Here is a 23,559-nt window from a genome sequence, read left to right as displayed (position 1 = left end):
GCAAAGACAATGGGCAGTAAAGAAGATTGGGCTTTCTGAGAAACCATGTCCTTGGCTACTTAAGGCTTGGCCTTACCTAGCTTGACTTCATATTGAGAAATTGAGTGGTATGTCAGGAAAGAAGCTTGTACATGCCAAGGATAATAGGATTGATTAGCAACAAGGCAAATTCTTCTCCTAATAAAGAAATAGCACACTAGAAGGCAGAGCACAGAGGTAGGGAAAAATCATATCTTAGTATACAAATGAGCTTCTGGGGAACCTTACTGCATTGTTGGTGTGAGTGTAAACTTGTTCAACCACTTTGGAAAGCAGTATGGAATTTCCTGAAAAGACTTACATAGACCTCCCCTATGACCCAGCAATCCCACTTTTGGGCATTTAACCAAATGTTTACAAACAAGACCACACTAAAGCTACCAGCACGACTATGTTTATTGCAGCATTATTTACCATATCTAAGATATGGAACCAACCCAGATGCCCCTCAGTAGATGAATGGATCAAGAAAATGTGGGATATATACACAATGGAATTCTATGCCTCCACCAGAAAGAATGAAATTGCCCCATTTGTTAGGAAATGGAAAGACTTGGAAAAAATTATATTATGAAGCAAGCCAGGCCCAAAAGAAACAGGTCCCATGGTTTCCCTTATTTGCAATATCTAGTATATGTTTGAGTCAAGCAGAAAAGATCATTTAAGTTGATGATAGGGAAATGAACCCTAAGATATGTATTCAAATTTTTTTCTTTCATGCTGTTGTTTCTAACACAATTATAATATTATTTCTTTGTTGCTTTGTATGTCCCTCCCCCAGGGTATAACACCTGCTTTCACGCTACTTAATGTTGTTATAATTTGTGGAGGGGAAGGGGAAAAACAAATCGTTTAAATAGGGATACAGGTGGACCCATTGCAACTATGAGATGTACAAGTCCATATGTCGAAAACGAACTTTACAACTTTGGTGGTGGGGGTGGAGGGTTAGGTAGGAGGTGGGGGAGGATGGGAAGGGGAAACAAAGGAGGAGGTTACAATGCTTGATAAGAAATGTACTCATTATCTTGCCCATGTAATTGTAACCCCTCTGTACAGTATTTTGACAATAAAAAAACAAAGAAAGAAAGAAAAAAAACAAATGAGCTTCTGGATCAAGTTTGTCTGAACTTCCTTTGTAGAATTTTCTTTTGTGTCTCTATTCTTCTATTCACTGCATTGTAAACAGAAATCTCTGCCAACTGTACTTTAAATTTTGTCAAATGATCTATGAATTCTAATGGATATTTTTCAATAATGGAAGAATATTTCTATCTTACATCCTACTATGCAAGTATAAATATCTAACTATAATTTAAATTTTTTTAAATAAAAATTAAGAAGGAAAGAAATACAATGGAAGTTTGTGAATCCTTTCTTAAAAATTAACTTTGATGTCTCTAAAAGAAAGGCTAACGAATGGGTCATTCGGATTAGAATATGGTGTGAGAGCTGGGTGCTGGTGGTAAACCTAGCTACTTAGGAAGCTGAAATCTGAGGGTAGTATTTAAAAGCTATCCTCGGAAGGAATTTGTGTCTTTCTCCAATTAATCACAAAAAATAACTGGAAGCAGAGCTGTGGCTCATGTAGTGGAGGGATAGCCTTGAACATAAAAATTTAGAGCTATAGACCAGGCCCAGAGTTCATGCCCAGGACCAGCAAAAAGAAAAGAAAAGAAAAGAAAGTGAACAAAAGAGAAGATAAAAGAAAAGGCAAGAAATATGAGACATGCACAGGTGAGATATCATGGTGAAAGCCCTTCATGTATTTAATATATACTAAATAAATGAATGAAAGGAAGATAAAATAGGTTCTATGGGTTTCTGGGAAGAAATGACAGAGAAGGAAGGAGAGGAAATGAAGGTGAATATGATTTAAGTGCTTTAATGGCATATGTAAACTAGAACAGTGAATCCTGATGAAATGTTTTAAGAAGGGAAAGGTGGGGATAATGAATAGGGATCAATGGCATGAAGGTGATGATATACATTGTATGCACGAGTGAAAAAGTCACAATGAAACACTTTTTGTACAACTTTTACATGCTGAAAAACAAACAAATTCATTCTTATTTTCTAGCAGTACAAAAGCAGTGGTCAAAAACTGTATACATTGCTATTTTCTACAGAAAAATGTCACTTTCTCTTTATGCTGTCAAAAATATCTCAGCTCAGGGTAGGTTCCGGGAAGATGGCGGAGGAGAAGCTGGAATCTGAACAAGCTCTTGCATAGAAAGCAGTTTCAGAGTTCCAGTGAACAGTCCCAAGCCAGAGAATCACACCAAGTGTGCCATCACAGGACAGAGAGTTAGTCAAGAGAGGGGAAGCCAAGCAGACACATCTGAGCGCCTGCCAGCGGCTGCCGCTGCGGCGGCAGGGTCGCGGCAGCGACCACTGCCACGGGGGCATACCTGAGACACAGTCTGGGACGAAGGAGCCAGATGCAGCGGACGAGCGGATTCTACTCAACACCAGCAAGAACCGACAAGGAGCGGACAACTTCATCCTGCACTTTGCAGAACAGAGACGACCCAGGATCCAAGACTCGGCGTGAGTAGAAGCCCGACTTCCTCACTCCTTCTCAGGGAGCAGAGGAGGGAAGGCCATCCCTCCCCCCCCAGCACCGGTGATCTCCATCTTGGATACCGACAAAGCTCGGAGGAGCGGCTAGCTCCAGCTCAGGCCTTGGAATAAAACGAGTCATGTAGCAGGTCACAAGAACTTAACGGCGATGTGACCTCACAGACTCAGTTCCATCCAGGGAAAAGTCACCCAGCTCAGGCGCCAGCCATTGTAGTGGCTCTCCTCACCAGGTAACCAGAGCCAGAGGCTGCCCCTCCCTCTAGCAGCCACCACAATCAATTGAAAAACAGAAACCCTGAGAATGGCTCCAGGCTGGGTGCTGTGAGTTTTTTTCACAAAATAGCCCCAGGGAAAAGCTACAGTTTGTTCAAAGGCCTCAACTCTACCCAGAACCTAGCCTCATCACTGCATCCCCCTCTTTTGTGATTCTCAAAGCAGATCACCCTCCCAGTAAACTAACCTGGGAGGGAGATCTCAAAATCTTGGGTAAAGCAGAGCATTTTTCTGCCTGTTCCAACAAACTGACTTAAGAAACCAATCAAGCCACAGGACCTCAAGCTGACCAGAGACTCCAACCTTACTCTGGTCACAGACAAAAGGGAGATACAGGACTCTTCCTACGCCTCCCCCCCCCCAAAAAAAAAAATCAAAGAACTTTTTTTTTTCTTATTCTTCTTTTCTTTTTTTCTTTCTTTTGTTTTGTTTTTTTTTTCGTTTTTTGTTACCTTATATCTATTAAAAATTTTTTTCCTTTTCTAAAACTTTTATTAATCTTTAATTTTTGCCTCTTGTGAAAAAATAATTGTTTTCCAGTAACTTTTTTTTTTCTCCTCTTATAATTTTTATTTTAGGAATACGTGAATGTGTGTTTTCCTTTCTTTTCTTGTCTTCTTTCTCTTTTTCTTTCTTTCTTAATTATCTTTTTGTTTTTTGTCTAGCTCTACTGAACTTCTGATCTTTTCTTCTCACTTTCCTATCCTTTCCACATTTTCCTCTTTTGTTCTTCTTTATGTGACTTAACTCTTGTCCTGCACATCCTCAGATAAACCTGTAGTTAACTAGTAGACCCTATCCCCCATTGTGTACACACTTAATCCACAAACTTATTACTCAATTCAAAACCTCTGAGACTTAATACCTCTTTATACGTATATAATATTTTAAGCATTTTTTTAAAGTTTTTCACATCTCCTCTATGTCCCTCCCTTTCTCTCAACATATTCACATTCCTCTCTAAATAGATGGTCTTTTAATCTCTATAATAACATAAATTTTTACGTTTCTATTTTTTTTTCTGGTCTCTTTTCATTCCCCTTTCCCTTTCTTCTTTTTATCTCTCTCTCTACTTGCATCCTACCCAACCTATTTCCTGCATTGGGATTAGGACATAGTTAACTCTCCCTGTGCATCCCCACACCAATCTATTCCTATTTTTTACCCACATCTCTCCCTAACCCTAATAATTTCTGGTTTTCCAAATTCTTCTCTGCGGTTCGAAGCCCTTTAACATATAGTTGTTTGATGTTGAATAGATGTATCTGTTGAACTAGATTGTATCTGTAGACTATTGACTGTACAAATGCAAACTTTGGTTGATGGTTGCCTTAAGATAGTGTTCTAGCACAAAACTGGTGCTATTTTCATCTCAAATGGGCAGAGTAAGCCGGAAAAACACAAGAAAAATGCAAATTCGGGTATCTCAATTCCCAATCTTGATAATCAGGGGTTAGAACAGATAATGAATAATCCAGAGGAGAGTTCCCAAATAGCTCTACAAACACTGCTGGCAAACATGATAAATGAGAAGTTTGACAACGTACAAAGGACTTTGTATGAGCGTGATAGGGAGAGAGAGGAGGCATCCCAGAAGTTTATACAGGAATATCATAAGCGTGAGGAAGCTACTCAAAAACTGATACAGGATTTGCATGAACAACTTGAGAATACTCAAAGAGAAAGGGAGGAATGGCGTGAGCAGGCTGAGAAAACTCAAAGAGATCTGCAGGAATCCCACGAACAGGAGGAAGCTAATCAAAGAGTAATACAGGAATTGAGAGACTAGGTAGAGAACACACAAAAATCACTAAAGGCATTCATGGAATCCATTAACAAAGAGCTGAAGGAAGTCAGGGAGACCACAAAGGGAATGCTGAATGGAACCCAACAGAAGGAATGGGAGCCCAAAGAAACCATAACCAATCAACTAAGTGATTTGAGGACAAACACTGAACACCAAATTAAGGAAGTAAAGAAATTCATACAAGACCTAAAACAGAGCTTCAACAAAGAACTTGAAGCCATCAAAGCTGACCAACTAGAAGGAAAAGAGATAAAAAACAAAGTAGAGAGTCTTGACAGCAGGTTAGACCATGCAGAAGATCGAATCTCAGGGATTGAAGACAGCCTAGATATTATAGAGAAAGAACATACAACCATCCAAGACAAGTCCAAGAAATATGATAGATCTATCCAACACCTGGAAGACACCATCAGAAGGCCTAATCTAAGGATAATGGGTGTAGAGGAGCACCTAGAAACAGAAGTTAATGGTCTAGGAAATTTGTTTAACAGGATCCTAGCAGAGAACTTCCCAAACATGCAAAAAGATAGGCCTGTCCAGATACAAGAATTCTTTAGAACCCCAAATAGACCAGACCAGAATAGGACATCCCACCGTCACATTATAATCCACACAGGATCAACTCAGACCAAGGAAAAGATCCTTAAAGCTGTCAAGGAGAAAAGGGTAATCACCTATAAAGGGAAACCAATTAGAATCACCTCAGATTTCTCAGCAGAGACAATCAAAGCAAGAAGAGCCTGGAATGATGTATGCCATGCCCTAAAAACAAACAACTATCAACCAAGAATACTGTACCCAGCTAAACTCTCCTTCATAACTGAAGGCCAAATAAAAACCTTCCATAGCATGGAAAAATTGAAACAATTCATCTCCACCAAACCAGCCCTACAAAAGATTCTTAAAGATGTCCTACACATAGAAAACCAACAAGACCGCAATAAAGGCCAAGAAACTGCACCCAAACTGAGAATCCAAGAACCATAGGAAGAACCCAGTTTTCGCAGCCCCCAAGAAGGTAGATAACATGGCAGGAACTCCCAAATACCTCTCAGTCCTATCTCTTAATGTTAATGGACTGAACTCTCCAATTAAGCGACACAGACTGTCTAGTTGGATTAAAAAACAATACCCTTCTATCTGCTGCCTGCAGGAGTCACATCTTGCCCGTAAAAACAAACACGTTTTCAATGTTAAAGGCTGGAACAAAATCTACCAAGCAAACGGAACCCATAAACAGGCGGGAGTTGCAATCCTAATATCAGATAAAATAGACTTCAAATTAAAATTCGTGAGAAGAGATAAAGAAGGTCCCTACATACTAATTAAAAGATCTCTCCTTCAGGAGGATATTACAATTCTAAATATCTATTCGCCAAACAATGGAGCACCCAAATTTATCAAAGAAACACTACTTTCCCTCAAATCCCATATAGATCCAAAGACATTAATTGTTGGGGATTTTAACACACCACTCTCCCCACTAGTAGATCAACTCGGCAAAAACTCAACAGAGAAACCGCAGATCTAAACAGCTGCATAGATCAACTAGACTTAACAGACATCTACGGAACATTTCACCCAGCAGCATCAGAATACACGTTTTTCTCAACAGCACATGGAACGTTTTCTAAAATAGACCACATTTTAGGCCACAAAGCAAACTTGTCTAAATTCAGCAACATTGAAGTTATACCTTGCATTCTCTCTGACCACAGGGGAATAAAATTACAACTCTACACCAAAAGCCACCAAAGAAAGTCCGGTATCACATGGAGGCTGAACAACACACTGCTGAATCATGAATGGGTCATGGAAGAGATTAGAAAGGAAATTCAAATGTTCATGCTATTCAACAAAAATGAACACACAAATTACCAGCTCCTCTGGGACACCGAAAAGGCAGTACTCAGAGGCAAGTTTATAGCTCTGAGCTCCTACATCAACAAAGTGGAGAGATCTGAAACTAACAATCTAATGACACATCTAAACCTCCTTGAAAAAGAGCAGCAAGATAAACCCCAATCCAGTAGACGGAAAGAAATAATCAAAATTAAATCAGAATTAAATGAATTAGAATCCAAAAAAACTATAGAAAGAATCAACAAAACAAAGAGTTGGTTCTTCGAAAAACTTAACAAAATTGACAGACCCTTAGCAAATCTTATCAGAAAAAGAAGAGAACACACCCAAATTAATAAACTCAGAGATGAGAATGGAAACATCACCACGGAAACAACCAAGATTCAGAACATTATAAGGGAATACTTCTCAAAACTTTATGCTAATATGTTTGAGAACTTGACAGAAATGGACCTCTTCCTAGCAAATATTGACATGCCAAAACTAAACCAAGATGAGTTAAACTATCTTAACAGGCCCATATCAAGCATTGAAATAGAAACAGCAATAAGAGACCTCCCAGCTAAGAAAAGTTCAGGACCAGATGGTTTTACAGCGGAATTTTACAAGGCCTTCAAAGCAGAGCTCATACCAATTCTCCTCCAACTCTTCAATGAAATTGAAAGAGAAAGCTCACTACCGAACACATTCTATGAAGCCATCATAACCCTCATCCCAAAACCAGGCAGGGACTCATCAAAGAAAGAGTACTATAGACCCATTTCTTTGATGAACATTGATGCGAAACTTCTCAACAAAATTTTGGCCAACCGACTTCAACAATTCATCCAAAAAATCATACACCACGATCAAACAGGATTCATTTCAGGGATGCAAAGCTGGTTCAATATATGCAAATCAATTAATATTATTCATCACATCAACAGGAGCAAGAATAAGAACCACATGGTTATCTCAATAGACGCAGGAAAAGCATTCGACAAGATCCAACACCCCTTTATGATGAAGGTTTTGGAAAAATTAGGAATCCATGGAACATTCCTCAATACAACAACGGCTGTATATGACAAACCTACAGCCAGCATTGTACTCAATGGTGAAAAACTAAAGCCATTTCCTCTTAACTCAGGAACAAGGCAAGGATGCCCACTCTCTCCACTTCTCTTCAATCTAGTATTAGAATGCCTAGCTACAGCAATAAGGCAAGATGCAGACATAAAGGGGATCCAAATAGGGAAAGAAGAAATAAAACTCTCCCTCTTTGCAGATGACATGATCTTGCATTTAAAGAATCCCATAGACTCCACTCCCAAATTACTCAAGCTGATTCAAAACTTTGGCAAAGTAGCAGGTTATAAAATTAACCCCCAAAAATCAATGGCTTTTCTGTATGCCAACAATGAGAAAAGTGTGGCTGAAATTAGGAAAGCAACTCCATTTGTAATAGCGCCACAAAAAATAAAATATCTAGGAATTAACTTAACTAAAGAAGTGAAGGACCTCTATGATGAAAACTTTAAAATCTTGAAAAAGGAAATCAACACAGAACTTAAAAAATGGCAAAACCTCCCATGCTCCTGGATTGGAAAGATTAACACCGTGAAAGTGGCAATACTTCCCAAGGCTATCTACAAATTCAACGCAATACCTATCAAAATTCCACCCTCATTCTTCAAGGAAATAGAAGAGGCAATCCAAAAATTCATATGGAACAATAAAAGACCCCGAATAGCAAAAACGCTCCTCAACGGAAAGAATACTGCTGGAGGAATATCAATACCAAATTTCAAACTCTACTATAAAGCCATAGTAATCAAAACAGCTTGGTATTGGCATAAGAACAGACCTCAGGACCAATGGAATAGAATTGAAAACCCAGAAATGAACCCACAGACCTATAGCCATCTAATCTTCGATAAGGGAGCTAAAACAATAGAATGGAAGACAGACAGCCTCTTCAGTAAATGGTGCTGGCAAAACTGGTTAACTACATGTAGACAACTAAAGCTAGATCCTTATATATCACCCTGCACCAGAATCAACTCCAAATGGATCAAAGACCTTGAACTCAAAGCAGACACTCTGAAAACCTTACAGGATGGAATAGGAGAAACCCTGAGTCTCCTTGGCTCAGGCCCAAATTTTCTGAATAGAGACCTGGAAACACAACAAATCAAAGAAAGGTTGGACAAATGGGATTGCATAAGGTTGCAGAGCTTCTGCAGGGCAAATGACATAGCTAGCAAGATCAATAGAAAGCCCACGGATTGGGAGAAGATCTTTACTAGCCATACAACGGACAAGGGTCTCATATCTAAAATATACTTGGAACTCAAAAAATTAAACCACCCAACAACAAATCCTCAAAGAAACAACTGCCCAATAAGTAAGTGGGCGAAAGACTTAAAGAGAAGCTTCTCTGAAGAAGAAAGAAGGATGGCCAATAGACACATGAAGAAATGTTCAACATCCCTAGCCATAAAAGAAATGCAAATCAAAACAACATTGAGATATCACCTCACTCCAGTTAGAACAGCAAAAATCAAGAACTCTAACAACAACAGATGCTGGAGGGGATGTGGACAGAAAGGAACCTTACTTCATTGTTGGTGGGAATGTAAACTTGTTCAACCACTTTGGAAAGCAGTATGGAGGTTCTCAAAAGACTTCACATAGAACTCCCCTATGACCCAGCAATCCCACTTTTGGACATTTACCCTAATGTTTACAAACAAGACCACACTAAAGCTACCAGCACAACTATGTTTATTGCAGCATTATTTACCATAGCTAAGATATGGAACCAACCCAGATGCCCCTCAGTAGATGAATGGATCAAGAAAATGTGGTATATATACACAATGGAATTCTATGCCTCCATCAGAAAGAATGACATTGCCCCATTTGTTAGGAAATGGAAAGGCTTGGAAAAATTATATTAAGTGAAGTAAGCCAGTCCCAAAGAAACATAGGCCCCATGGTTTCCCTTATTTGCAATATCTAGTATATGTATGAGTCAAGCAGAAAAAGTCAGATAATGTGATGTTAGGAAAATGAACCCTCAAATATGTATTTTAATGTTTTTGTTTCTTTCATGCATGTGTTTCTAACGCATTTATAAGATTATTTCTTTGTTGCTTTGTATGTCCCTCCCCCACAGTATAACCCCTTCTTTCACTATATTTGATGTCAGTATAACATGTGGAGGAGACGGGGACAAACAAGTCGTTTAAGGATTCAGGTGGACCTGTTGCAACAATGAGAAGTACAAAATGTCATGTCAAAACCAGCTTTACAATGTTGGTGTGGTGGGGGGGCAGAGGGGGTATGAATGGGTGGAAGGGAGGGGGGAGGCTGGGAAGGGAGGTGAAGGGTAAACAAAGGAGGAGGCTGCAATGCTTGGTAAGAAATGTATGCATTATCCTGCCCATGTAATTGTAACCCCTCTGTACAGTATGTTCTCAAAGAAAATAAAATAAAATTTAAAAAAAAAATCTCAGCTCAAAGTCATATAAATTCCGTTATCCAGACAGGTAAATTCAATTTTTAATCTTAATCAAAATATATACAATAGTCATGAACTTGTTAAGAAATGATTGTAGAAAGTGAATGATTTCAAAACACACAGAGAAATTGATGAATTAATACCGTATTGGGCATAATGGCTTATACCTGTAGTTCAGACTCCTAAGGAAACAGAGAATGTTAGGAATGTGCTTCTAGGTCAGTCAGAGAAAATTTGTAAGGTAATACCTCATTCATTAGGCCACCAGAGAACAGTTTCTTTTTGTAATAAGTATTTTATTGTGAAAATACTGTACAGAGAGGTTACAGTTACAAGATAAGGATTCAAATGAATTTTTCTTTCTTGCAATTGTTTCCAACATATTTCTAAGATGATTTCTTTGTTGTTTGTATGTACCTCCCCCATAGTATAAGCCCTGCTTTCACTATATTTGAAGATGATATAATTTGTGGAGGGGAAGGGAAAAAACAAATTGTTTAAACAGGGTTACAGATGGACCCATTAATGAGATTTACAAGATGTTATGTCGAAAAAAGAGAACAGTTTCTTTAGTCTGGCCTCCAATTTTGTGATCTTATCACTATCGGTGACCAAAAGTAACCATGTTGCTGAATGTCTCTCAGATTAAATTTGTACTTGTTTTCTCACAGGTTTATATTCAGTGGTGCATATATGTGACTAAAGTCCAGAAGTGCTGCTGTGCTCTTTTTGTGGTGTCTGTTAGGAGGTTCATGTTTTGAATTACCATTACTAGCAATCTTCCTTCCAGTTCTAGACTAAGGGGATAGCTGGTAGATTGCTATGCTCAGTTATTGTTTCCCCTTGGTAATTTGTGAGAATGCACAGAGAACTTTTTGATATCTTACAAATAGCCTGTTCCTTATTGAAATATCATTATGAATTCAAGGATTTACAATTTCTTTAACGGATGTGATATCCAAATTCATCAGTGAATAGCACTTGATAGCTCATTTCTTTTCTCTTATTAGTTTAGCTCAAGCTAACTTTGTATCCCACACAGTAGTGACTCCTTGGGTCCTGACACCTGCTCAGGCCAATCCCAAACATCAGGATGTCCTCTTGTGTCACTCCATCTCAGCACACAAAAATTAGGGAGCCTGTGAAAGACAGTTTATTCTTTCCAGAGGCTGCCTTAGAGAAAAACTTGTAAGAACCCAGAACCTGGAGACTTCTGAAGAAACATGTATATACTGTTCAATAATATTCTTTTTTCACTCACTATTCTCTTGAAAGCTTTAGGAAAATAGAAGTACTTTTGATGATGGTTTGTGATGGTTTATCTGCATTGTCAAATTAGTTGGATTGCTGCAAGATGAACAAACTATACTTGTTGACATATCTGTGAGAGTTCCTGTAGAGAGAATTGGCTAAGAGAGGAAAATCCACACCATTGTACACAGCCCCTTCCAAAATGCCAGGGCCTCTTATGAAGTTAAAAAGGAAGGTGGAGTAAGCAAATCAATGTGCTACTTGGCTGCCATTATATGAGCACTCTTCCCATATGGTACACTAAAGTTTCTAATCTATGAGCTGAAACAAAGAATTCTGCTATTTCAGGTGTTTTTACTGAGGACTTAGTCACAGAAATGACAAGTTAAGTAACACATTTTTATAACTTAGGTTCTAGCTTACTTTCTGACCATTGATGGAAGATGGATGCTACACTGAGAGCATTTGGTGTCCCCATCACTGGGTTGAGAAGGATGATACTTATTTTCAGTGGAAACTGGTAATTTGTTGCAGAAGATTTTTTCAAAGTGAGAGTTTGAATGTGGGAAAACATTTATCAGTGAAGGAAAGCTGTAATGCAGAGGGAGTACAATAAGTTCCTGAACACATGGATTTATGCTTAGGAAGATGAGAGGTGGAAGTGAACATCTCAGAAGAGCTGCAGGCCAGGCAGTGGGTTTTGAGACCTGGTGACTGGGTGCTGTGCTACTTGGAGCAGAATGGTAGGGGCAGCACTTCTCTGCTGGAGGCAACTGGGTATAGAGCCTCAGACAATCAGGACTACACCAACTACAACCACCCTCCCCCATCTCCAACTCCAGAAGCTTTGTCTTAAGACTTCTGAATAGTTTGTGAACACGTCCATATTTTAAGTCCTTTATAAGCACATTTGACATCTGTAACTAAGAGCAGTGACCAATCCTCACAGAGTGCAACAGCCTGTTTTCTTCTAATTATAACCCTTACCCAGCATACTGGCTCCAGGTAGCCAGCAACTAGCAACTTTGTAAGTCATCAGGACTCAAGGCAGAGAAGCAGAAGAGGAGCCACTGGTTCTTTCTACCTGCACTATGCCATGAACCAAATACTGATGGATATCCTTTACCAGTTCAGCCCTCTACATGCTTTCAATGATTCATATTTGGTAAAATGTGGGGTGTCAGATGGAGGGATTCAGGGATGTGCAGCTTTTTTCACTTGTTTCTGTGTCCTGCCCTGTGTGGACTTACTTCCTCCTCCTCCTCCTCCTCCTCCTCCTCCTCCTCCTCCTCCTCCTCCTCCTCCTCCTCCTCCTCCTCCTCCTCCTCCTCCTCCTCCTCCTCCTCCTCCTCCTCCTCCTCCTCCTCCTCCTCCTCCTCCTCCTCCTCCTCCTCCTCCTCCTCCTCCTCCTCCTCCTCCTCCTCCTCCTTTTTCTGTCCTGGGGCTTGAACTCTGGGCTTGGGTGCTGTCCCTGCACTCTTCAGCTCAGGACAAGCACTCAACCACTTGAGCAACAGCACCACTTCCAGTTTTCTAGTGGTTTATTGGAGATAAGAGTCTCACGGAGTTTCCTGCCAGGGTTGGCTTTGAACCGAGATCCTCAGATCTCATCCTCCTTAGTAGCTAGATTACAACCCGGCTTAGTTCTTCTTTTTCAACATAATACTGAACACCCTCCTCACCATCCCATAAAAAAGGGTAGAATTTTATCTCACAAATTACTCCTCAGGTTGAACAAAGTGGTATTCAATCAATTTGAAACCACAGCTCTCTACAATGTAAGGCAGTGAATAACAGTTGAGTATAGAATCCCTAAGGAAAAATAGGAAGACCTAAGTAAAGACAGGATCCAATTGGGATAGAATATTCCTAATATTCCTAATAAACTGTGCATAATATCAAATAGGAAGAATTATGAAAGCAGCTGTCGTGGTGCTCTTCTAAAGAGTTAATTTTGCCAGAGGGGTTTCTTTTTCCATATGAATTTATTACTACCAGAAATAATAAGATAGGTTGAAGTTATATAACTCCTGAAGTAGTGCACTAAGAATGAGTATTCTTTCTATAATGCCTTGCTGAGAAAACTTATACTTGGAGTCAGTACTACTGAAATCTAGGTTCAGTGAATGAAATCTGAAGACCAGAGTTTCTAGCACCTGGAAAGGAATGTCTTTGATACTTTCTCCAATTAACCAGCAAAACACCTGCATGTTGAATTGTCAAATGGTAGACCTCCAGCCTTGTACAGAAAAAGCTAATGGCAACATACAAGCCCTGAAATCAGTACAAACACACACACACACACACACACACACACACACACACACACGCACACACACACACACGCACACACACACAGAAACTGCAATATTAAACCCCCTACACACCACTAACAATATACAATACAAATTTAATCCATAGAAAACGTCAAAAAGACATTTTGGAATATATTTATTAATATTTCTAGGGGGAAAAGCTTATTTTATAAGATATAAAGCTAAAATATTACCACTAGAGGGCAGAAAAACTCAGTAGAAAACAAGCTGGAAACTTCGTCTTGTCTCTATTCATGCCTGCTTTCTCAGCAAAATAATCTTTTCAGGGAAGATTCATGTCCCCCTGAGTTACGTTTACTTGGAAGAGGCCTGTAAGAAGTGAGTGAGGTGATGTGAGATCACTGGGGCTGAAGCAAACCCTATAGTACTAGTGTCTTTAGCAGATGAGGCATTGGGGATTGCTCTCTCTGTCATGGTGTCTGTCTCTGTCTGTCCCTGTCTCTGATCCTCCTGGTCTGCACTTCATTATGTAAAACACGTGGTCAGCTGATACAGATGGATTGCCATAATAGTTTACACCACTTGGATATTCAGCATTTGTTTTTTGTTTTTCAAACATTCTTTTCATGAACAATCACTAATTTATTTTTCTTCACATTGTCATTTCTACCTTTTAGCACCTTGATATAGAAAACCTTCTATCAACTCTGGCCTTAGGAGAAGTTTTATGAAATATTTAATGCACTCATACATTCATAGTAGTCACAAGGTTCTTATACCAACATGTTTCCTCTGCCTTATCAACTTTTTGCAAATTAAAGAGGATAATTCTCACAAATCTTTTCTTCTCTGAATTGCAAGAGTTGTACAAGAGATTATGATGTAACATGCTCATTGGAATGTCTAGGGCTTCTTGATCAGAGTCAGCCTTCTGTCATGCTATTTGAAAATAAACAGCAGAAATTATAGCATGGAAAACATCAAGTTACTTCATACAACAGAAAATATGAAGAATTATATAGGATTTCTCTCACACAAATCCTCATAATTATGAGTGACCTAAATATTATTTTAGATAATAAATTGTTGTTATTTTACCAAAATTAATGTTTCAATCACAAGAATAAATTACATTCCTATCACATTATTAAATGCGGAGACATACATATATGCATAGCTTTTTATTTAAATATTGGCAAATATTTAAACACTTTCAGATGATGTAATTTCAAATATTAAAAGATACATGAAATATTGTCTATACATTACAAAAGTCCTTCCAGAATTAGAAATACTTTACTTGTGTGCACATTCATATGAGACATAGAGCAGCAGGGAGCTGAGGAGTTGGGGTTGTGATGCCATCTTGTTGCCATTCACCCGTATGATGCTCTCAGACTCTTGTTGCTAGGAAAGCCTATCAGAGCTCTGAGCACCCAATGTTGGACCTAAGCAGCCTATGCTAAGAATCAGAGAATTAAATATTAGAACAGGGGCAGTGAGTTCTTAGGAAAAATAATGGAAAGACAGGAAAGATGCCATTACTCCTAGAAATATAAATGTATGTTTGCCAGGTATTTGCCAGCAAACTTAAATGCTTCATTTTCAGTTCTATTTCCTACAATTCTAAATATAACATGCATTTTATATCTTGTACTATGCTTTTTCAAATAACATAGAGTAAATTTTAAAACACAGATTTATGGAGCCTAATCAATGAAATTCTTGGCATAGAACTGCAAAACATGGTGAAACAAGTCCTTGAAACACATAAAACTGTTGATTGTTTCTAGATTGAATTAGAAGGCTGCACTTTTCAGACTCTTTTCCTATTTGAATACATGTTTGATTTCTTAGATAATGAATAGGCACCCAGTCATCCAAAGCAGACTTCTTAGATTACCATCAGTGCAAACACTATCTCCAAAATGAGTTCACACATACTTAGAAATCACTTGTCACTGCACCTCAGGACAGTTAGTTAAACCTATGACATCTCACAACCTAGGAAATTCTTCTGTCACCATGAGATTTGAGGTGTCACAGCTCCCCCTGGGTACAAAATATGAAATACCTTTAGTTCCTCAATTCTGGTAGAACACTTTTTTTTATTCTTACTCTAAATACAAAGAACCACATTTACCAAAGAATGGAGAAATAGTACCATGAACACTTCTAGACATGAATATTTTGAACAAATCAAATAGAACCTCTGATCTCACAGAGCTGCTTTCATTTGAAGGCAAAGAGAAGAAATTGAACAAAAGCTTCTCATGATTCTCTAATTTCTGATACTCCCCACATGCAGACTTCCCTTTCTCCCCTCACCACAAGTAACACAATTACTAAAAAAGATGAGCTTACCACCTGACATGATTAGAGTCAAGAGCAGGGTGATAAGTTACATTTGACCATTCGTATTTTCTTAAAATAAAACAAAAACAACAAAAAATCCCTCTGATGCAATTTCACTGAAGGCCATTAAATCAAACTATCTTTTGAACACACATATAAATTTTTCATTCCATCATTTATATGCAGTTGGAAATCACCAAACACACAGATCAGAGCTGTGAATTACACCTCAATCTCTATTAAATAAATCTGGATCCATTTGTAGCAGAGCATTGTTTTTGTTTTGTTTTTTAATATTTTTACCATTTCTGTTAGTGAAGAGCACCAGTCTCCCTTTGTTTTTGCTGAGTTGTTCACAAGCAAAGGGAGAGAAAGTAATTCTTGCCTATTATATAAAGTCAGTCAGATTCAAAATGATAGTTCTTTGGAACTGTGCATTACTTTCTACCTGTAATCTTTAAATTGGCCATGGGCATTTCTGTTTGCTTTATTAATTCATCTTTTGCAACAATTTGTTACAATACATCAATTACACATGGAAGCTCTCACTCCAAATAGCTATGAATGTTTGTAGACAATTTGCTTTGTAAGATGCTGAATCTAAACCCATTGCAGTGAACATACGCAGGAAAGCTGAATAGCCTGTCTGAGAAGCCATGCCCTTGGCTCTGATCATCTCAATATTTGTCCAAGATTTGGCCTTGTCTGTCTTAGATTCATGGAGAAAAAAATGACATGATAATGGTATATGAGAAAGAAGCCTGCACATGGCTAAGAGTATACATATCCATAGGATTGGGTAGCAACAAGCCCAAACCTTCTCCTAATACAGAAGTAGTACAAAAAGGGTAGGAGAGAGAAGTAGATAAAAATCATATCTTAGTATACAAATAAGTCTCTGTATTAACTTTTCTTTGTGATTCTTCTCTGGAATTTTCCTTTGTTTCTGTTTCTTCTGTTCACTTCATTGTAAACTGAAATCTCTGCCAACTATCAAAGAAATATTGCCAAATGATCATGGAGTTCTAATCACTGTTATTCAGTAATGGAAGACTAGTTTATCTTACATCCTACGATGTTAGTAAAAAAAAATCCACAATGTAATTATGATTCTAATTTAATTTAATTAATTAATTAATTTATTTTAAACTGTAAAGCATACTATTTTTTTAATTGTGAGAATACCATACAGAGGAGTTACAATTACATGGGCAAGATAATGAGTACATTTCTTATCAAGCATTGTTGTCTCTTCTTTGATAATGAGTACATTTCTTATCAAGCATTGTTGTCTCTTCTTTGTTTCCCCTTCTCATCCCTTCCAATACTAGCCCCCTCCTCCCATCTGATTCTCCCCCCAATCTCCCACCAATGTTGTAAAGTTTGTTTTTCGACATAATGACTTGTACATCTCATTGACTTGTACATATCATTGTTGCAATGGGTCCTCCTGTGTCCCTAGTTAAACGATTTTATTTTAAAATAAAATTAAAAAGGAAAAGAACACAATGGAAAGAGGTCAATCCTTTAAAAAATACCATTGATGTCTCGAAAAGCAAGATTAATAGAGAGGGTTGTTCTGATTAAAAGTTGATATATAACCTGGCACCTGTGGCTCACTACTGTAATCCTAGCTACTCAGGATGCTGAGATATAAGGATAGTGGTTCCAAAATCAGCATGGCCAGGAAAGTCTGTGACACTCTTATCTCCAATTAACCACAAAAAAGGTGAAACTGGAGCTGTGGCATAAGTGGTAGAGAGATAGAATTGAACACAAGTACTTAGGGACATTGGTCATTCCCAGAGTTCAAGCCCTAGAACCAGCAAAAAGAAACAGAAAGGAAATATCATTTATGCACAGGTGAGATACCATGGTGAAAGCCCTTGGTAAAATTAATATATATATGAAACAAATGTATGACAAGAGAATGAAATAGGCTATGTTGGCATTTTATGGAGCGAGTACTATGAATGGAGGAAGTTATATGAAGGTGAAGATTATTGAAGTGCTTCTCTGGAATATATGAAAAAGGCCAGCAAAACCCATGCAACTGCTTTAAGAAGGGAAATATGGGGATTAGGATGAGAGATCAAGGGTGTGAGGTTAATGGAGTACATTGCATGGGTGTGGAAATGTCACAATGAAACTCTTCTCTACAGTTAATATATGCTGACAAAGACTAGTGTATGTCTAGGACAAGCAGAAAAGCTCAAAAGCTATGTACATATGACCATATAAAATGATGCTAAGCAAAATGCATCCCAAGATAGGGACACAAATGGTTTTATCTTTCTTGCTGTTTTTTAAGGTATTTATAATGTACTATGTGATTGTTTTGTTTCTTTTGTATGTTCTTGCCCCATGGTGTAACCCCTGTTTTCACTGTATTCGATTCTGGTGCCCTGCATCTTGTATATACATTTTTCTATTTTGGGGAGGGTAATATAAATAACAAAATGCTGAAATAAGGATACAGATTGCCCTTTATAACAATGAGATGTACAGGATGCTATATTGAAACCAAATTTTACAACTTCATTGGGGGAGTTGTGGGAAGGGAGTAGTTGGGGAAGTGGGGAGGGAAGGGACAGTAGGGGAAAACCAAAGGAGGAGATAACAATGCTGGATAAGAAATATACTCAATACCTTATTCATGTATCTGTAACCCCTCTGTACAGTATTTTTACAAAAAATATATGTAATAATTTAAAAAGAAATTAAATGTATTCTTATTCTGTAGCAGTATAAAAACAGTGGTTAAAAATTGTATGTGTTACTGTTTTGTTTGTTTTTTTAACAGATATAGCTCACTATGTCATTATATTTTCAAAAAGATCTCAGTTTGAAGTCACTGAGGTTCTCTTAACCAGACATGTGAATTCAATCTTTAGTCTTAGTCACTGTACATACCATGTTTATGAACTTGTGAAGAGATGGCTGTAGAAGAATGATCTCAAGACACAAAAATTCCAAAGAAAAGAATACTTTAATGGTCATGATGGCCATAATGGTTCACACATATAATTCAACCTCTAGAAAATGGTAGGAATATGGTTCCAGTTAAGTCAGAACAAAGTAGTCAGACCACATCCCAATAATCAAGCCACCAAGGAACAGGGGTTTAGTTCAGTCTTAAATTTTGTGTTCTTATTGCTCTTGGTGATCACATACTAATCATGTGGATGAATGTCACTCAGATTAGATTTGCGCCTTTTTCTCCTCCGAGTTCTTTCAGTAATGGATATATGTGAGCAAAGTCCAGAAGTGTTGCTATGTTCTATAAGGACATCATTACTGATCATCTTTATTTCAATTCTAGATTAAGGTGTTGGCTATTGGATTCCTCTGCTATATAGTTGTTCTTTTTCCTTTGAAATTGTGAGGATTTGTGGAGAAATATATGGTGGTTTATGGATATCACATCCCTAGTGAAAATATCACTACTAATCCAAGGACTTGCAATTTATTTCATGGAATACTTTGGTATTTATTTAATATTCAAAAACTCTCAAAATTGGCGAGTGGGCATTCTTGTTAGCTGATTTCTCTCCACTCTTTTCTGTACATCATCCAATATGAATTTGTAATTTGTGACAAAAATGATCCAAACTCATCTTCCTCTTTTTCTATTTTTGAGAAAGAAATAAACTGTTCTGCAAAGGTCACTGGTTTTATTTATGAGAGAATAAATGAGGTCAATTAATGAAGGTGCTATCCGTTATTAAAATGAAAGAATTATTACTTCTAGATTAGAAAAAAATTATCCACTTGTGCATCTATTCATCAATATGTATATATATTTATATGTACACATTCATATATACATATGCATACATCATACATATGTAAATTTATGGTAATTATTTCACTCACATCAAAAAAATAGGTTATTATTAAATGAATTCTTAGAAAAATTTTCTGATTTTCTTTTTTCCAGAAAATATTCAGTATAAAAATCTTTGAAATATGCCACTAACATTAGATGAAATTTTCATTTAATTAGCTTACTTTTTTTTTAACCTCAAGAATATTGGCTCTAATTTTCCCTCATTAATTTAGTCATATGCTCAGCAACTCTTCTGGGTGATATGAAACTCTTGGTGTTACTGCCACTTACATTATTATATAATACACCCCCTGTCTCCACTCCCAGATTTGTTCAGATATTCCTCAGAATGTGATAACATGGATAAGATGAGCCAACTTTGTATCCCATGCAATAGTGACTTCCTGAGCCCTGACAACTGCACAGGAAAATCCAACACATATCGATGTCCTCTTGGGTCACTCCATCTCAGCACCTACAATGGAGTCAACAATGCGATTTCTCACTTGCAGAGAAAATCATCTCTCCCATGTTGCCTCCTCCCAATATGGATGACATTTCCATGTTCTATTGATTTCAAGACTCTGTTCAGAGATTCCAACATACTCACTCTGCTTGGGCCCAATATCTTTACCAAGGTGTGCAGCACAGTGTTCTCTCAGGAACTAGAAGAGTCCACCAAACAGAGGAGACACATGTAGGTTTAGGCCACAAAATAGGCTTCAAGATAACCTGAGTTTATCCTCCCTTTCAAGGAGAATCTATCTCTGCTTCTGAACATAGTAGTTGTGGTAAAGATATTTAAAAGCCAGAAGGAATAATATGAGGGACTTCAGCATGGACATATGAAATTATACACATTTCTAGGTCAGTAAAAAATTTAAAGGCTGCTCAGACATGAAGGGAGAAAGGCTCTGAAAGGATGTGCTTATATGGATCACCTGGGACAAAAACTCAGAGATGAAGGAGATAATAAGGCTGAACAGCACAGTACAGAAATCCAAGCATTTTCTTAACAACACAACAACTGTACTTATTTCACCTCCATGGATTAAATTCATTACAGGACCACAGTGCTGATAAGTTGACACATACAGATTATCAGTGAATCAGAGCTACTGTAAAACTTTCTGTCCTGCATAATAATAAATGCCAGATTTGTGTTGTGCAAAATTTGTTTGTAAATATATGGAACTAACACTCCAGTGAACAAGTCTTGACTCAGTTAAAGAAATAAGAAGAAAAGAAGCTTTGATCCTCAAAGCTACCATTGTTGTGCACACATCACAGGAAAGCAACTTGGTGATTCTCTTCTGTGTTTAAAACTTATTCTGTTGCCTGACCTAGTTCCCTTGAGACTCAGAATGTGCAGAGTTGCTGAGATGAGGCAGCTGGACAGCTGTGTATAACTCTGCTGCTGATTTGCATGCACCAACAGCACAGCCCAGTATGCTCAGGACTTCTTCATAGGCTGCTCACATTAGGCAGTAGTCAGTCCAAGTCAGCACACAGCATGGACATGAGGACCCCTGCTCAGCTCCTGGGGATCCTGCTGCTCTGGCTCCCAGGTAAAGAAGGACAATGCTAGGGATTAACACAGCTCAGTGTGATCCAGGATGCTTACTCTTCAGGGATGTCTTCTTATAACTTGATAATTAGTGTGGATATTTGTTTTCATGTTTCTGCTTCCAGGTGCCAAGTGTGATATCCAGATGACCCAGTCTCCATCTTCACTGTCTGTGTCTCTAGGAGACCCTGCCACCATCACTTGCAGGGCCAGTGAGGACATTGGGTATAATTTAGCCTGGTACCAGCAGCAACCAGGGAAAGCTCCTAAACTCTTGATCTATAGTACAAATAGTTTGGAGTCCGGAGTTCCATCAAGGTTCAGTGGGAGTAAGTCTGGGACAGAGTACACTCTCAGGATCAGTGGCCTGGAGCCTGAAGATGTAGCCACTTATTACTGTCAACACTATAGGAGTTACCCTCCCACAGTGATACAAGCCATAACAAAAACCTCCCAGGGAAGCTGAAGTGTGAGTCTGGGCTGTCCCAGCTGCTCCTCCTGCTGCCTCCACCTGCTCAGAATGTTGTCAGAAAAGACCAGCTAATACTTGCAGAGTCTGAATTGTAACATCAGTTGATATTTATGCAATAATAAAATAAATAACGGCTTTTTAAGCAGGAATTACCTTTAATACAAAGAATGGATTCATTGCTTCATATTTTATTCCTTTATATTCTGATAGCCTATTTTGTTAATGTATGTATCTGTAACTATTAATGGGATTCTGGGTTTCTCATTATACGTGTATTATGTGCATTGATCATAGTCTTCCATCTTTCTTCTGTGTTCAACCTCCTGTGCTCTGATCCTGTGCCCTTAACCCCATAGAATCACTATTGCATTTTATTTTTTTTAAATTTTGCTTGAGTGAGAAGCAGTATAGACAATGCTCTTTGTTTTTACTACTTTGTTTAACAAGGTGTTTTCTACTTCTATCCATCATGTTGCAGACTATAGGATTTCTTGATTCTTTATGCATATTGTGTGTATATATATATATGTATACATATATATATGTATACATATATATATACATATATATATATATATATATATATATATATATATATATATATATATTTCATGGGGCTTGAATTCTGGACCTTAGATACTGGAAACTGTCCCTGAGATTTTCATGTCAAGGCTACCAGTCACCACTTGAGCCACAGTGCCACTTCTTGTGGTTAATTGGAGATAAGACTCTTATGGACTTTTCTGCCCCAGCTGGCTTTGAACTGGGACCCTCAGATTTAAGCCTCCTGAGTAGCTAGGATTACAAGCCTGAGTCACTGGTGCCTAGCTGTTTTGTTTTAAAAGGCAATGTTTTGCAAATGATTTTCCACTCATGTGTCTTGTGTTTTAGTTAATCCAGAAACCCATGTAATTCAACAATATTCAGATTTTTAGGCACAAATTTAATTATCTGGGAGCTCTGTTTTGCAGTTAGGCTCCTTCAATTCTGCTGCCTGATTTAGCAATAGTGAGTCCTGATCTTGTACTGATCGTCCACAGACCACTTTGACCCTTCATCTCACATTTCTCCACACAAATCACAAAACAACTCTTGTGTGGACTGTCTGTTCACATATTCAGAATCCATCCACCTTCCTAAAAGCAGCAGGGTTGGACCCCTGTGGATCTGGGGAATGGATAATCTGTCATGGAATCATGGTCAAGAGACTAGATCTGAGGAAGAGAGCCACAGAGCCTATAAAATTTAAGCTTTGAATTTTTAGTTTAAAACTTTTGTGGTCATGAGGGTAATATAAATTGAAAAAGATGATTCCATTTTAATTATATCTTTATTATCTTTAACTAGTAAGATAAGAAATTACCATTCAACAAGTCAGATTTGAGTAAAATAATATCATTCTCTCCTGTCCCTCCAAGGAAAGTTGATTCTTTTTTTAAATTCAATTTTATTGTCAAGATAAGGTACAATGGGGATACAGTTACATATGTAAGGTATTGAGTACATTTCTTGTTGAACATTGTTACTCTCTCCCCCATTTTCCTCCCACTTTCCCTCCCTCATCACACCCCACCAAGTTGTAAGGTTCATTTCCAACATATTGTTTTGTGAGTATCACTGTTGCATTATTTCTTTTTATTTCTTTTATTTATTTATTTTTATTGTGAGAATACTGTACAAAGGAGTTACAATTACATGAACTAGATAACGAGTACATTTCTTATCGAGCATTGTTGCCT

The 23,559-nt window shown here is 37.9% G+C and overlaps 2 gene segments (V, D, J or C); both read left to right on the top strand.

Annotated features, from left to right (window-relative positions):
- The window catches only part of LOC122116814, a 474,299-nt gene that overhangs the window by 329,287 nt on the left and 121,453 nt on the right, over positions 1-23,559 (top strand).
- Positions 21,276-21,829, top strand: LOC122116650. The segment is given in 2 exon segments: positions 21,276-21,349; positions 21,474-21,829. Coding segments are annotated over 2 exon segments (396 nt in total).

This window comes from Dipodomys spectabilis, unplaced genomic scaffold (genome assembly GCF_019054845.1).
Source record: "Dipodomys spectabilis isolate Male_0828 unplaced genomic scaffold, ASM1905484v1 ptg000137l, whole genome shotgun sequence".
Classification (NCBI taxonomy): Eukaryota; Metazoa; Chordata; class Mammalia; order Rodentia; family Heteromyidae; genus Dipodomys; species Dipodomys spectabilis.
This window is presented reverse-complemented; position numbering and strand designations above follow the sequence as displayed.